Source organism: Salarias fasciatus, chromosome 3 (genome assembly GCF_902148845.1).
Source record: "Salarias fasciatus chromosome 3, fSalaFa1.1, whole genome shotgun sequence".
In the NCBI taxonomy this organism is placed as follows: domain Eukaryota; kingdom Metazoa; phylum Chordata; class Actinopteri; order Blenniiformes; family Blenniidae; genus Salarias; species Salarias fasciatus.
In genome coordinates this window covers 230745-245354 of record NC_043747.1, presented here as the reverse complement: position 1 = coordinate 245354, position 14610 = coordinate 230745, and the positions used below count along the sequence as shown (strand labels likewise).

Genomic DNA, 14610 nt, shown 5'->3' with positions numbered 1-14610 from the left:
CAATCAGTGTTCAATTACCGTGATCAAGAAGGGAATAATTCCTGGAGCTGTCCTGCTGTACTCTGTGAGGAGACTGACGTGCAAATGAACAATTCATACAGCAAGATATTTGAATGGTGAGTGAAAGTCATTAAACTTTGTCTTTCTTGGACCCTGTTGGACCAGGTCTGCTCACTCCTGCTCACTCCAGGCAGTGTTGTGTGTGGGTTTCCAGGGAAGACCCCGAACCCGCCGCCTGCAGTGACCGGGTTCAGCCGGGTTCTGTCAGACACTGCACCCAAACACTGACGCTGTTAGAGCACTGATTCAAGTCTGTCCAGTGGCAGCTGGCGGGGGCGCCAGGCCACCCCTCCTCCCCTCTGCAGAGCGTGGCGTTACACGCTCCCTCCACGAGGGGGCGGCGCCGAGTCACCGTCCGGCAGCAGAGAAGCAGAGGTGCTGCTGGGGGGAGGACACGGTGAGACCACCACAGAAGAAGACAGAGGCTGACAGGACAGACGTCCCTGTCCTCTGGAAGGACAGTCCAGCACCCACGGCCCCAGCAGGGGGTTCCCAACATCTGGTCACTGGTTCACACCGTGTCCAAGTCTCTGCTGCCAGACCACCTCAGGACGAGGTCCAGACCAGACCACCTCAGGATGAGGTCCAGACCAGACCACCTCAGGATCAGGTCCAGACCAGACCACCTGAGGATCAGGTCCAGACCAGACCACCTCAGGATCAGGTCCAGACCAGACCACCTCAGGATCAGGTCCAGACCAGACCACCTCAGGATCAGGCCAGACCAGACCACCTCAGAGAGGTCCAGACCAGACCACCTCAGGATCAGGTCCAGACCAGACCACCTCAGGATCAGGCCCAGACCAGACCACCTCAGGATGAGGTCCAGACCAGACCACCTCAGGATGAGGTCCAGACCAGACCACCTCAGGATGAGGTCCAGACCAGACCACCTCAGGATCAGGCCCATACCAGACCACCTGTGGAAGTGGTCCAGAGTCCAGGCCACCTGTGGAAGTGGTCCAGACCAGACCACCAGAGGTGGTCTGAAGGCAGACCGGTGCCTGTTCCCGCTGGTCTTTAGGGCTGTATTTCAGACATGCAGATCTGGATTTTGGTCATTTTTCTGAATCCTCTTCATTTCCTGGGTCAGAATGTTTTACTCTGTGAATAAATGAGGAAAGTGTCGGTTGAACTGTGTGCTCAGGGCTCTCTTCCTGCCACTCCATTTTCTCCCACAGTTCAGAACAAACTCGTGGGAGTCACACATTGTTCAACACAAGACCTTCTACAGTTTCAGTCCTTCAGTAGCCAGCGGAGTGGCTCTAATCCTGTATGTGACCATTTAGTACACAGATAAAAGATGTAATACACAAAGCATAATCCATTACCAGTGTTTTAACCAGGAGGTAATCAGGAATTCAGATGATACATGCTGTCTTGGTGTCCACCAGCTTCTCCTGTCACCTGGAAATCTGATCCAAAACAAGAATAAGTTATCTGCATTAGTCTATACATTATGCACAAGTCTTGAGGGCAAATCCACACCGAGCTCACTCGAAAACATTTACAATAAAGCTAGAAGTGTGTGTGTCTGAGTGTGTGGTGTGTTGAATATAATCCCAGCTGCTGAAGCGAATCAAGGCTCATTTCACAATAAAACACCCTAAACCGGCTCAGAAGTCCTCTGCTGGTGAAGCACTGAATCTTAAGCCGCGTTGTTGTCTGCATGTTGAACCATCCTGTAACCTGTGCAGCGACAGAGCGGCTGTCGGGAGGATCCTAAAGGTCAGGAGGTCAGGAACATGAGGCACACCTGACTGTGAGTCACAGCGCCAAACAAACCAAGAGAAAGTGAATTACTCTGGTTTCAAACGGCTCCTCGGGTGGTTTATTTCTTCTCCCTGTCAGTGCCACAGTGTTTAATGCATCCAGGCTGCTGTGTTGTCTTCCCTTTTCCCTGCTGGACATCGTCTTTCTGCTGTTTGAAACCAGCGGTCCGGTCCCGGTCCCGGTCCCGGTCTGCTCCTCTGGATCCCTGGCTGTTGATGCTGTGCCAAAGGTACTTACCCCCGATAGAAAGTGAAATAATTTGTACCCCCCGTAACTGAGGGAAGAAGTCAGCTCGTCCTGTGAAACTCTCCAGCATCAAATTGAAAGTCCTTCATTTGTCCCACAAGGGAAGCTGCAGAACCACTGTGAACCATCACCTCTTCAACAGAAACGATCACAAAATAAATGTCACTTTGGTAGTTCATGATTTGACCATTCTCCAGGGGGTACAGATTGTTGCAGGCTGAATATGGTCGGGTCCTCACGTTTTCATGGATACGCGCTTTTATTTTGAAAGTGTGGATAGAACTTCCGGATGATTGTAAATAGCAGTAAGAGGCTAATCTAAGAAAAAATACAAAGCGCAATGAAAAGTCATCGTATGAGCGCGGGATGAAGAGACAGAGGGCAGTACTAATGACTGCTGACTGTCAGATCACTTCCTAATGGCGAGACACCGCGCGATGAAGAACTGCAGTTTAAACAAAGTAAGCATGTCAAACAATGGACTCGTTTATTCTGATATATTAATCATGTAAAATTAGAAGAACAGCACAGGAACACGGTAGCACTCACTACATCCGCACAGCAGTCTGCATGAGTACTGGTCATTGTTTAGCGTGGAGGTCCACCCGAACAGGGGGCGCGCTGATCGGGGGAAGTACCAGCACCGGCTGAGGTTTATTGTGGAGGGCAGCGGAAGTGGCGCTGCGGGCGGTGGCGGCTGTGCGGGTGGGGGCTCCGGATCTCAGAGCGCAGAGGACCGGAGGACCGGAGGACCGGAGGACGGCCGGCGGCCCGGAGGCTCACAGGGATGTACAGTAAACACAGGCAGAAAGATGGACGGACATGTGTCTCCGCACGCGCACGGCTGCTGCTTCTGCTGCTCGTGCTGATCGGCTCCGCGCACTCAGCGCGTGCACGCTCTGTAGATCCCGGTAAGAACGGCTCCAAACTTAGAATCAGTTGCTGTTGAAGACGGGAAGTCCCAACAGGCTGGTCCAGATCCAGGTCTCCTCTCAGAACCAGGTCTCCTCAGGTCCAGGTCTGTCAGAACCAGGTCTCTCAGATCCCGTCTCCTCTCAGATCCAGATCTCTCAGAACCAGGTCTCCTCAGATCCAGGTCTCCTCTCAGATCCAGATCTCTCAGATCCAGATCTCTCAGATCAGGTCTCCTCTCAGATCCAGGTCTCCTCTCAGATCCAGATCTCCTCTCATCCAGATCTCTCAGATCCAGGTCTCCTCTCAGATCCAGGTCTCCTCAGATCCAGATCTCTCAGATCCAGGTCTCCTCTCAGAACCAGGTCTCCTCTCAGATCCAGGTCTGTCAGATCCAGGTCTCCTCTCAGATCCAGGTCTCCTCTCAGATCCAGGTCTCTCAGATCCAGGTCCTCTCAGATCCAGATCTCTCAGATCCAGGTCTCCTCTCAGAACCAGGTCTCCTCTCAGATCCAGGTCTCCTCTCAGATCCAGGTCTCCTCTCAGATCCAGGTCTCTCAGATCCAGGTCTCCTCTCAGATCCAGGTCTCTCAGATCCAGGTCTCCTCTCAGATCCAGGTCTCTCAGATCCACGTCTCCTCTCAGATCCAGGTCTCTCAGATGCAGGTCTCTCAGATCCAGGTCTCCTCTCAGATCCAGGTCTCCTCTCAGATCCAGGTCTCCTCTCAGATCCAGGTCTCTCAGATCCAGGTCTCCTCTCAGACTCTGTGGTGTTTTATTTTGAAGGCCAGTCTTTCCAGTGGATTTCCGTCCAGCAGAGTTGAGTGATCCCTGTCAGTCCCCCTCCTGGACGTGTCCTCCTGTCCTGAATGTCTTCAGTGTCTCCCTTCTTCCACATGTCTGGATGTCCAGCCTGTCCTGACCAGCAGTCCGTCTCAGTCAGGTCATCAGACATTATTCAGCTGCTGATGACTGAACGTCTTTATGGACCTGTGACAGCTAGAGAGGTGAGGTCGTTACCGTGATCGGCTGGTATCGGTGGTTTTTACCGTGATCGGCTGGTATCGGTGGTTTTTACCGTGATCGGCTGGTATCGGTGGTTTTTACCGTGAACGGCTGGTATCGGTGGTTTTTATCGTTATCGGCTGGTATCGGTGGTTTTTACCGTTATCGGCTGGTATCGGTGGTTTTTATCGTGATCGGCTGGTATTGGTGGTTTTTACCGTGAACGGCTGGTATCGGTGGTTTTTACCGTGATCGGCTGGTATCGGTGGTTTTTACCGTGATCGGCTGGTATCGGTGGTTTTTACCGTGAACGGCTGGTATCGGTGGTTTTTATCGTGATCGGCTGGTATCGGTGGTTTTTAACGTGATCGGGGGTGGTGATCGGTGTCTGGTATCGGTGGTTTTTACGTGATCGGCTGGTATCGGTGGTTTTTACGTGATCGGCTGGTATCGGTGGTTTTTAACGTGATCGGCTGGTATCGGTGGTTTTTAAAGCGATACTTCAACATTTTGGCAAATTGGCCCATTTAGGGCAGTTCCCTCGTCATTTAGAACAGCCTACTTACTGTTTCTGTGAGGCGAGCTGTTGTTTATCCAGAGGTGGTCTGAGGAGCTTCACGGCGGACACAATGGAAGTGGATGGTATTTTGTTCCCCCTCGTCAAACTCATCAAATACACAATCCACAACACCCAAAACACTTTGGTGGACACGTTAAATCCACATTCACTACGCTGTGAAATATTAATGCTAAATACCAGATGAGTTGTTCATGCGAAGATTGCTAACTACTACTAAAACATGGCGTCTGGGCGTAGTGATTTCAAAAGAAAAATAGTTCCCAGTATTTGCTTCAGTGTCGTAATGCTACAAATATTGTTGGTGTTCCACAGCGTAGTGAATGTGTGGATTATAACGTTCCACCAAGTGTTTTGGGGTGTGTTGGATTGGAACCAGTCCAGTCTTTCGACTCTGTGTTTTCTGGTGGGATTGTCGCTCACAGAGCATAGTTTCCTGTACAGTGTCCTGGAGAAGAAGAGCAATGCCTGATGAATACATGAAGACATGAAGACATGAAGACATGAAGACATGGCTTCATTGGAGTTTTTCTTTGCCTTCCAGAGTTTGGTATCGATAGGTTTGATTTGTGAGAATGCAGTCAGGACATGTTGTGACATTTCTGAGTTCAAACTAAGGTTTTCAGGTGTAAACTTTGTGGAGGTATTCTGATTTGTGTTTTGAGATGAACCTTCATCCTTCCATTTCCGGGCCGTGACCAGCTGGAGCCCGCCCCAGCTCCTCTCTCAGTTCACTGCTTCACCGAGGGCTCAGTCAGGAAGCGAGAGCCCCTCAGAACGTGGCCGTGGTGGCTGTGATCAGTGGCGTGTCAGCACCGTCGGTATCCCATGATTCCAGACTGCAGAGCTGCGGTGGTACTGACCGGAACCAGTCCAGTTCCTGACGCTCCTCTGAGTCCTGGAAGGAGCTGCAGGAATCTGCTCCAGAGGTGTGTGTGGTGCAAAACCGCCGTGTGTGGGAGCGTCTGAGGTTGTTCTGCTGCTTTGAGGACGTCTTCTGGACGTCTTTTCTTGGACATCAGTACGTCCTCCTGTGAGACACCTTGACACCTGCTCATGTTTTCATGTCGCCGGTTTCTGGACTGGCGGTTTTTCAGGGAGTCCGGCAGCTGTATTGGTTCTGAAGCAGCTGTGATGGCTCCAGATGTTGTGGATGTTGTGTGGACTAATAGAAGACATTCACTCACAGTAACTGTCCTCATTGGACGTCTCTGGCCGCTGCAGCACGCGGCTCTGCTGGCGGCCATCTTCCTGTCCCTGCCGGTCCGTGGCCGGCCAGCTGACGGGTCTCTTCAGTCCCGTGTTGGTGTTGGAGAAGGCGGGGTTTAACGGCATCATGTCGCTCCTGATGGAGCCCCGCTGATCCAGCAGAATGAAGACTTTTATCCTCCAGAACCTTCAGGCTTCTGAGGTCTAAATACAGCGAGTCCCCGTCCTTTACATGTGGTGAATGTTCACCTGAGGCTCTGTCAAACATCTGGCCCGCGGGCCTCCAGAGGGTCGGGTCCTCCTGTCAGCTGGATGCTGCTCCAGGGTAGGACGGTCCTGACCTGGTGTGAGCTGGTGTGGACCTGGATGGTCTCTGGTTTCTCCACAGCCGGCTCAGCTCTACAGACAGGCTTGGTTTCAGAACGTGACTCTTCATTTCACCGTTTCTCTGCAGAGCCGCCTCTGCTCTGCTGCTGGATTGTGCAGTCTGAACGTCCTGCAGTTTTTTAGCTGACCCAGACCCCATTCTTTTCCCTTTTTCAACAGACCCAGCCTTATTTTTGATAGATCCTGAACAGTCAGGTGTTTCCAGGTTCAGTGTTTCTCTGGACTTTGGCGCGTCTGTCCTGCTCCGGGTTTGATGTGGTTTTGAAATAAGGAAGTGAAGCGGAGCATGGCATCGCTTCAGGAGGGCTGAACGCTTGATCATGTTTCATCAGGAGTGTGGTGTCAGACTGTAGCGCCACACGGTGGCAGCCTGGCTGACGCCTCTGACCAGTCACACACTCAGTGGTCACGTGCTGTTTTAAATTCACGTTTGGTTCCTTCTGAATTCCATTCGTGTTTACATGGGAACAATGAAGGATTAAATCCTCCTCAGCGCTGGGGGCTGTGGAGCGTTCTGATTGGACGGGAGGCTGGGACGTTCTGACATCTACCACATGTACACAAAGCATTTTGGCGGCAATTTTTCTTCCTTTCTTTCTTTCTGGATGAACTTTGAAGCAGCAGCTTTGGAAATGTCCTCATTGTTCTGCTCGTTTCATTATGTCCCTTCCTTCTGAAGCTCCCGTTGAATGAATCGTCATTTCATGGTCCGGAAGAGAGATCCTCTGATCCATCTGAAAATATGAATACTGAATTTATATAGAGCTTTGAAGTTTCCGTAGTGAGGGGGCGGGGCTACTTGACTGACAGTCTGCTGTGGAGTGATGCACAGATGCTTCCAGCAGGTTTACTCAGTGGAACCCGGCTCTCAGCCACATTTCGGTTAGGTTATTTTCCACACTCACTCATTTTGTTGACTAGTTTTAATTAGTTGTTGGTTCACTGTAGCCATGACTATTTCTGGATTAAGTGCTCTAGAAGAGCTGTTTTATGGTAGGAACTTGTGGTTTTAGCAGTAGACGAGACGTTAGCGCTCCCAGAAGTCCGCGGCGTTAGGAGTGTATGTTCAACATGCTCCTGTTGGTTTCTGCTCTTAGAAGCTCCGGTTGGAGGCTGCCATCTTGGATTATTGGATTCAGACAAAAAAAAAAAAAAGAATGCAAGGGGGCGGGGCCTGAGAGCAACAAGGGGTTTGAAACTGGAGATGCTTCAGATTTCTTTCATCCTGAATAACACATGAACGTTGACACAGAAGCGTATTTGTTGAAAAATGTAGTTTAGGAGCAACAACTCATCATTAGAAAAAACTCTGTGACGTACATCAACTCCTGCCAGTTCAGAGTCCATAGCAACCAGCATAGCAACCAGCATAGCAACCAGCATAGCAACAGCGTGCTGACAGAACGTCGACTGCGGGTCAGAGCCATAGACTGAGCAGGCGGAGGCCTGGAGGACCCTCTGCAGCAGAGCCGGGGCTTTCTCCACCGCCGGGGCCAGTTCACCCTGTCTGAACTGCAAGGGCTGCCACAGCGCAGACAGACACAAGGCATTGTGGGTAATGGAGTTGATGTTCAGACTCATCGTTCAGCCGATTCCACTTAGTTCAATTCAGATTCATTAATAATTAAACTACCGGAATAGACAGAACACTTCTGATGTGTGGAGCGGTCTGGACTAACAGAGCGGTTCTGGAGACAGAGCGGTTCTGGACTGATAGAGCGGTTCTGATGTGGAGCGGTTCTGGACTGACAGAGCGGTTCTGGACTGATAGAGCGGTTCTGGACTGATAGAGCGGTTCTGATGTGTGGAGCGGTTCTGGACTGACAGAGCGGTTCTGGACTGATAGAGCGGTTCTGGACTGACAGAGCGGTTCTGGACTGACAGAGCGGTTCTGGACTGATAGAGCGGTTCTGATGTGTGGAGCGGTTCTGTTGTGTGGAGCGGTTCTGGACTGATAGAGCGGTTCTGGACTGATAGAGCGGTTCTGATGTGTGGAGCGGTTCTGATGTGTGGAGCGGTTCTGGACTGACAGAGCGGTTCTGGACTGATAGAGCGGTTCTGATGTGTGGAGCGGTTCTGATGTGTGGAGCGGTTCTGGACTGACAGAGCGGTTCTGGACTGATAGAGCGGTTCTGGACTGACAGAACGGTTCTGGACTGATAGAGCGGTTCTGGACTGATAGAGCGGTTCTGGACTGACAGAACGGTTCGGACTGATTGAGCGGTTCTGATGTGTGGAGCGGTTCTGGACTGATAGAGCGGTTCTGATGTGTGGAGCGGTTCTGGACTGACAGAATGGTTCTGGACTGATAGAGCGGTTCTGGACTGACAGAACGGTTCTGGACTGACAGAGCGGTTCTGGAACTGATAGAGCGGTTTGGACTGACAGAGCGGTTCTGATGTGTGGAGCGGTTCTGGACTGATAGAGCGGTTCTGGACTGACAGAACGGTTCTGGACTGATAGAGCGGTTCTGATGTGTGGAGCGGTTCTGGACTGGGAGGACCGTCTCTCTGAAGTTTACCATTTGAAAGCTGTCTGTTGGAGGTCTTCGGTGAAGTTCTGCCGGGTTCCTCAGCTCCCGGGTCTACAGTGTCCTGTCTTCTCTTGGCTCTCTGAAGTCCTGCTTGGTGTGGCTGAAGCTGAACTCCTCGTGGTGCTGGCGATGCAGCCTTCGTCAGCCATCCTTGGCCACACTAACCCCCCCCCGCTTGGTGTCCCGCAGGGCGGCTCGCTGGGAGGACGGTGACGGCACGGTGGATTTCCCAAGGCCGATCCAGGAGAGACTCGGAGACCAGCTCACAGGTCAGGAATCCCTTCTGGCTGCTCTGGATGGTGGATCAAGCTGTTTCTTTGTGTGCCGACTGTGAGGAGTGTGGAGGCCGACAGCTGGGTCTCTGCTGACTTCACAGGATGAAGCCCCTCCGGGACCAGAACAGGTTTTTAGAAGCCCGCCTCCATTCTCCCTTCAGTTGAAGAACTGGGTAGATATTTGCTGGCTGTGACTGTAATCATGCCGTGTGAGCCTGTCAGATGCTGTACCTTGAGGAAGTCTGCAGATTTGAACACATACAGTGGGCTGATGAATGATTCAGTTTCAGTCGTCTGAAGCGTGCTGGAGGTGCGCTCGGATCAGCATCCCAATGAACCCAGCCTTTCGGTCCCAGCATGAATGGAGTAGGAGCAGATTAGAACCACAGAGGGGGCTGACTGTGGCCTCTTCAGGGCGTAATAAATCAGAAACATTTCCATAAATCATGCTGATAACAAGAACAATATGAAGGCCTGGTCATAGAGGAGTGTTGTACCCTTCCGGGACAGTCTCTGGCCCGAGGGTCTCCGGCAGGCCGTTCCACAGGCTGAAGGCCGCCTCCCCGGGGGTCTTGGTTCTGGTCTTTGGGATACACAGTTGGCCGCTGCCAGACCTCAGGGCCCCGGGGTCCAGATGGAACACGAAGAAACCAGGGAATGCTTTTGAGTTCTGACAGAGAGATTTCAGAATGAGTTGTCTTTCCAGTGCTCCGTTACTCATGTTGTCATCCTTCAAATGAAGATTGAAGCAGATCAGACAAGTGAACATGTACACAGCAGGGTCCAGCATTCAGAGGGAATCCCTGAGAGGATCCCTGAGAGGATCCCTGAGAGGATCCCTGAGAGGAGGATCCCTGAGAGGAGGATCCCTGAGAGGATCCCTGAGAGGAGGATCCCTGAGAGGAATCCCTGAGAGGATCCCTGAGAGGATCCCTGAGAGGATCCCTGAGAGGAGGATCCCTGAGAGGATCCCTGAGAGGAGGATCCCTGAGGAATCCCTGAGAGGATCCCTGAGAGGATCCCTGAGAGGATCCCTGAGAGGAGGATCCCTGAGAGGATCCCTGAGAGGAGGATCCCTGAGAGGATCCCTGAGAGAGGATCCCTGAGAGGATCCCTGAGAGGGGATCCCTGAGAGGAATCCCTGAGAGGATCCCTGAGAGGATCCCTGAGAGGAGGATCCCTGAGAGGATCCCTGAGAGGAATCCCTGAGAGGAATCCCTGAGAGGAATCCCTGGAACATTGCTTCACACGGAACGGAGCAGCATCGCAGGAAAATATCAGTCCACAGGAAAAAACCCTGAATGTCTTTGGTCAGTAAGCCAGTACTTCCTGGTTCTGTTTCGATAATCAGTTCTTTCCACGTTCATCTCAGAGAAGGTTTAGAGCTCATGTGTGAAAATCATCCGGTGACGGGACATGTGACGAGCAGCCGGCTGAAGATGGTGGCGTAGGGAGTGATCCTGCCGGTCAGGACGGCGTGACCACGAGGACCGGCGCCGCTCAGTTCAGGTCCCGTCACACACTGAGGAGAGGGTCATGTGATCAGTCACCAGGGAGCGCTTCCTGGAAGGGCTGAGCTGCAGACGGAGAGAAGCAGCTCCTCACTCCTCTGTCAAGCTGTTTTCTGAAGCGAGGTCTTCAACATTAAGCACCGAACACCCTCTCACCTGACTCCAGGCTGAAGAGTCACTCAAGCTTCAGCAAGACGCTGTCACACATTTCTGTCACATTCTGTTCCTCGAGGAACGCTGGCTGAGGAGAAAAGAACTGCTGGTTTTGTGGGAGGAGCCACAGAGGAGTGGGAGGAGCCACAGGGGGAGCTGCTGAGGTTTTGTGGGAGGAGCCACAGAGGAGTGGGAGGAGCCACAGGGGGAGCTGCTGAGGTTTTGTGGGGGGAGCCACAGAGGAGTGGGAGGAGCCACAGGGGGAGCTGCTGAGGTTTTGTGGGAGGAGCCACAGAGGAGTGGGAGGAGCCACAGGGGGAGCTGCTGAGGTTTTGTGGGGGGAGCCACAGAGGAGTGGGAGGAGCCACAGGGGGAGCTGCTGAGGTTTTGTGGGGGAGCCACAGAGGAGTGGGAGGAGCCACAGGGGGAGCTGCTGAGGTTTTGTGGGGAGGAGCCACAGAGGAGTGGGAGGAGCCACAGGGGGAGCTGCTGAGGTTTTGTGGGAGGAGCCACAGAGGCGTGGGAGGAACCACAGGGGAGCTGCTGAGGTTTTGTGGGAGGAGCCACAGAGGAGTGGGAGGAGCCACAGGGGGAGCTGCTGAGGTTTTGTGGGGGGAGCCACAGAGGAGTGGTGAAGGAGCGAAGAGCGCAGTAATGTTCTAGCTTGGTAATGTGCTCAGTCCAGCCAGCTGTCAGCCCTCGGGAGGCTGCTGGGACCGGGCAGCAGTGCGGGGCAGACCAGGTGTTCTGGTCAGACTGTGGCGTCTGTCAGATCCAGGTTCTTCATCCTGCTTTGGCCACACCTCCACCTCTTTATGAATGAAAGGACCCAGAATGCTCTGCTGCCACTGTAGGCTGTGGACGTTATCAATCAATCAATCAATCAATCAATCAATCAATCAATCAATCAATCAGTTTATTTCTGTATAGCCCAGTATCACAACAACAGCTGCCTCAGAGGCTTCAAGATGTTACATTGGTCGGTAAAAATAAAAACAGTGAATAAGCATAATGTTAATATGTCAGATTCACAGTAAGGAGACAAACGAAGCAACCACCGCCTTAGACCCTCACATCCGGCAAGAACAAACTCCAGAAACCCAATGGGAGAAGAGAGATCTTGGGGAGAACCACAGTATGGAGGGATCCCTCTCCCAGGGACGGACAGCTTTGGCAACAGCTAGCATGAGACAATAAGAAGTAAAGCTATCAGCCGTTATCAGCCTGTTGTAGTAATGCTGAATGTGACAGTCTGAACCACATTCTAACCACTGATCTGACTGTATGGAGCGGTGCTGGAGGGAAAGGCTTCAGGGTCATCGTGGATTTCCTGAATTCAGACGGTGGTAATCAGATGGTAATCATGGTGACAGTGGTTGCAGCATCTTTGCCTGGGCCTGAGGAGGAAGCGTTTGGTGTAGTTTGATGGAGGTGTTCCTGTGGTGAGTCAGTGACGGACAGGAATCAGAGTTTACTGAATCAGGAGGAAGTGGTCATCCACCTGTTCTCGTTCTGGAGCCTCCTGTTGAGGTGGGCTCGGTGTTGTGCTGCATGTTTCTCTCTGAAGTCCAACTCGCTCCACTGGAAACGCTTGATAATTAATCTGGATTTGATCTGGTTGATCTTTGTATGATTATTTCTGAGATCATCTTCTGAATGAGCCTGAGAATAATTTCAGGGGCAAAGCTAAACGTGCCTTACAGGACCAGAAATGGTGAAGCGAAGGACAGGGGAGTGTTTGATGACTGCACTGAGGAGTGTGTTGGTGTGAGCTCCTGCTGCCTTCTCCACACTCTGATTGGAGGACAGATTAACACATAACCGGTCCGGGTCTGCGAGCCCCGGGTGAACCTCTGACGGAACGCACAGAGCCCCGAACTGCTCCCGGTCCAGCAGACTCACATGTGCCTGCAGCAACATGGACACTAAAACAGTTTCTTTATAAAAACTTCTTAGTTTTAGGGCGGAATCCCCAATTCTCTGCTTAATCCTCAATCTCACTCCTCATTCCTCATAATGCGCGCTCCCGTGAAGTTAAGTGTGTCCCCATTCCTAACAAGTTGAGGAAAGGAGCGAGACTAAGGAGCGTTATCTCACCTTAATTTTGAGATTCTACCAGCCCTACCTTGGAGGTAAGGATGACCGGAACGCTTGTAAATAGTTCGTTTTGCTGTTATTTTATTAATAAAAAATTGTGTATGTTACTTTGGGAGTAGTTGTATTAAGTTTTCTATCACAGATAATATTTACAAAGGCTGTTAGAAGAAATCATGAAAATTCATTTGAAGCATTATTAACAAGGTCACACAGCAACATGTTAAACCATTTCTAATGCAGGGCGCATTACTCTACAGTATAAAGGGCGTTGTTATTGATCACTGACCTAAATTATTACAAAATTATTGCGGAGAGAAAAAAAAAACAGCGCTCACGGTGTGTGCGCTCTCTCTCTCCTTCGGCCGGTCCAAAGAAGCGTCGCGCTAGCCCCTGCACCCTCCCGACGGTCCCGAAACCCCCCCCCAAACTTTTTCCTGCAGGAAACGCTGCACTTCCAGCTTTCTTCTACAGTGCTGCCCCTCTGTGTCCAAGGACGTAACTGTCTTTTAAGGGTGTCCCATTTCCAAGTGACATTACATCCTTCACACTTGTTTTGAGGAGGCACTAATTTGAGATTGAGGATCAGGGTTGAGGAGTGCGGATTATAGCAGAGAAACTGGGATGGGCCTTGGTCTTCTTGTGGCATGAAAAGTTTATGAGTTTTTGTCACATTTTAGAAATTGCTATATGTGGTAGTTTTAGTCCAGTTCAGTCGCTGAAGACTCACAAAGCTTTTAGTCCCGCTTTCAGAAAACACGAAGAAAAGATCAATACATATTGTAGATTAGAGTCAAGGTTGACGGTGAGTTCATGAAACAGCAGGTGACTTAGTGCTTTTTGCATCACGGCCAGATTCCTCTCCAGATGCGCCCTCGTCCAGACATTCCCACTGCCGGAGCTGTGATGCTGCCACAAACCTTTTCTCTGTATTTAAACTTGTGTTTTTTTCATGAATTGATGTCCTGCTTCATCAGTAAACAATGTCACAACGAAGTTGTGAAACAGTCCGATCTGCAAATCCAGCAGACACCAGCGAGATGTTTTTCTTCTGCTGGATCATCGTGCCATTGCAGCAGGGTCGGCTGACAGCACGCGCTGTCTGGCTCACTGGCCGTGGTACAGCGGGCCGTAACCACGGCAACGCCACAGCATGAAACATATGACAGGGTTGGAAATATTCATTCACTGAATGTGCATTCAGGCCCACTGTCCCTTCATGATCCCGCCCCCTTCCTCCTCTCAGCCATCACCTACGAAGCTCCGTCTAAAGACACATTAGTTACCCTGGCAGGCAGGAATGTACAGAACAGGTCGGCTCACGTTCTGTCGAAGCTGAACTGTTTCCTGATCTAACTCTGAGCAGCAGCTCCATCCGTCCAGCCTGGTAAACCGGGCTCATGTCATGCCGCACTGCATCCTGGGATTGATCCGCCACTGAGAGGCTGTATGGACCTTCAAATCAGAGTCATCACTTTATTCAGTCTCCATATAAACGGGGCAGCCTGATTGGTCAGTCAGAAAGTTGAGTCATTTAAATCAAAGTCACAACTCGGCAAAGTAAGCAAGAGGAAGTGAAACCCAGTGAGGTGTACCCGGTGGAAGTGAAACCCAGCGAGGTGTACCCGGTGGAAGTGACACCCAGCACGGTGTACCTGGTGGAAGTGAAACCCAGTGAGGTGTACCGGTGGAAGTGAAACCCAGTGAGGTGTACCCGGTGGAAGTGAAACCCAGTGAGGTGTACCCGGTGGAAGTGAAACCCAGTGAGGTGTACCCGGTGGAAGTAAAACCCAGCATGGTGTACCCGGTGGAAGTAAAACCCAGCATGGTGTACCCGGTGGAAGTAAAACCCAGCGAGGTGTACCCGGTGGAAGT

The 14610-nt window shown here is 51.5% G+C and overlaps 1 protein-coding gene across 2 annotated transcripts in view; it reads left to right on the top strand.

The window, feature by feature from the left end:
• Window positions 1–2792: 2792 nt before the first annotated feature.
• adam19a (ADAM metallopeptidase domain 19a) overlaps window positions 2793–14610 on the top strand; it is a 72680-nt gene continuing 60862 nt past the window's right edge. For both annotated transcript variants that reach the window (XM_030083920.1, XM_030083913.1), the window contains exons 1-2: window positions 2793–2990; window positions 8892–8971. In XM_030083920.1, the coding sequence (XP_029939780.1) occupies window positions 2867–2990; window positions 8892–8971 (204 nt within the window). In that variant the 5' untranslated portion in view covers window positions 2793–2866. The remainder of the gene's footprint in view (window positions 2991–8891; window positions 8972–14610) is intronic.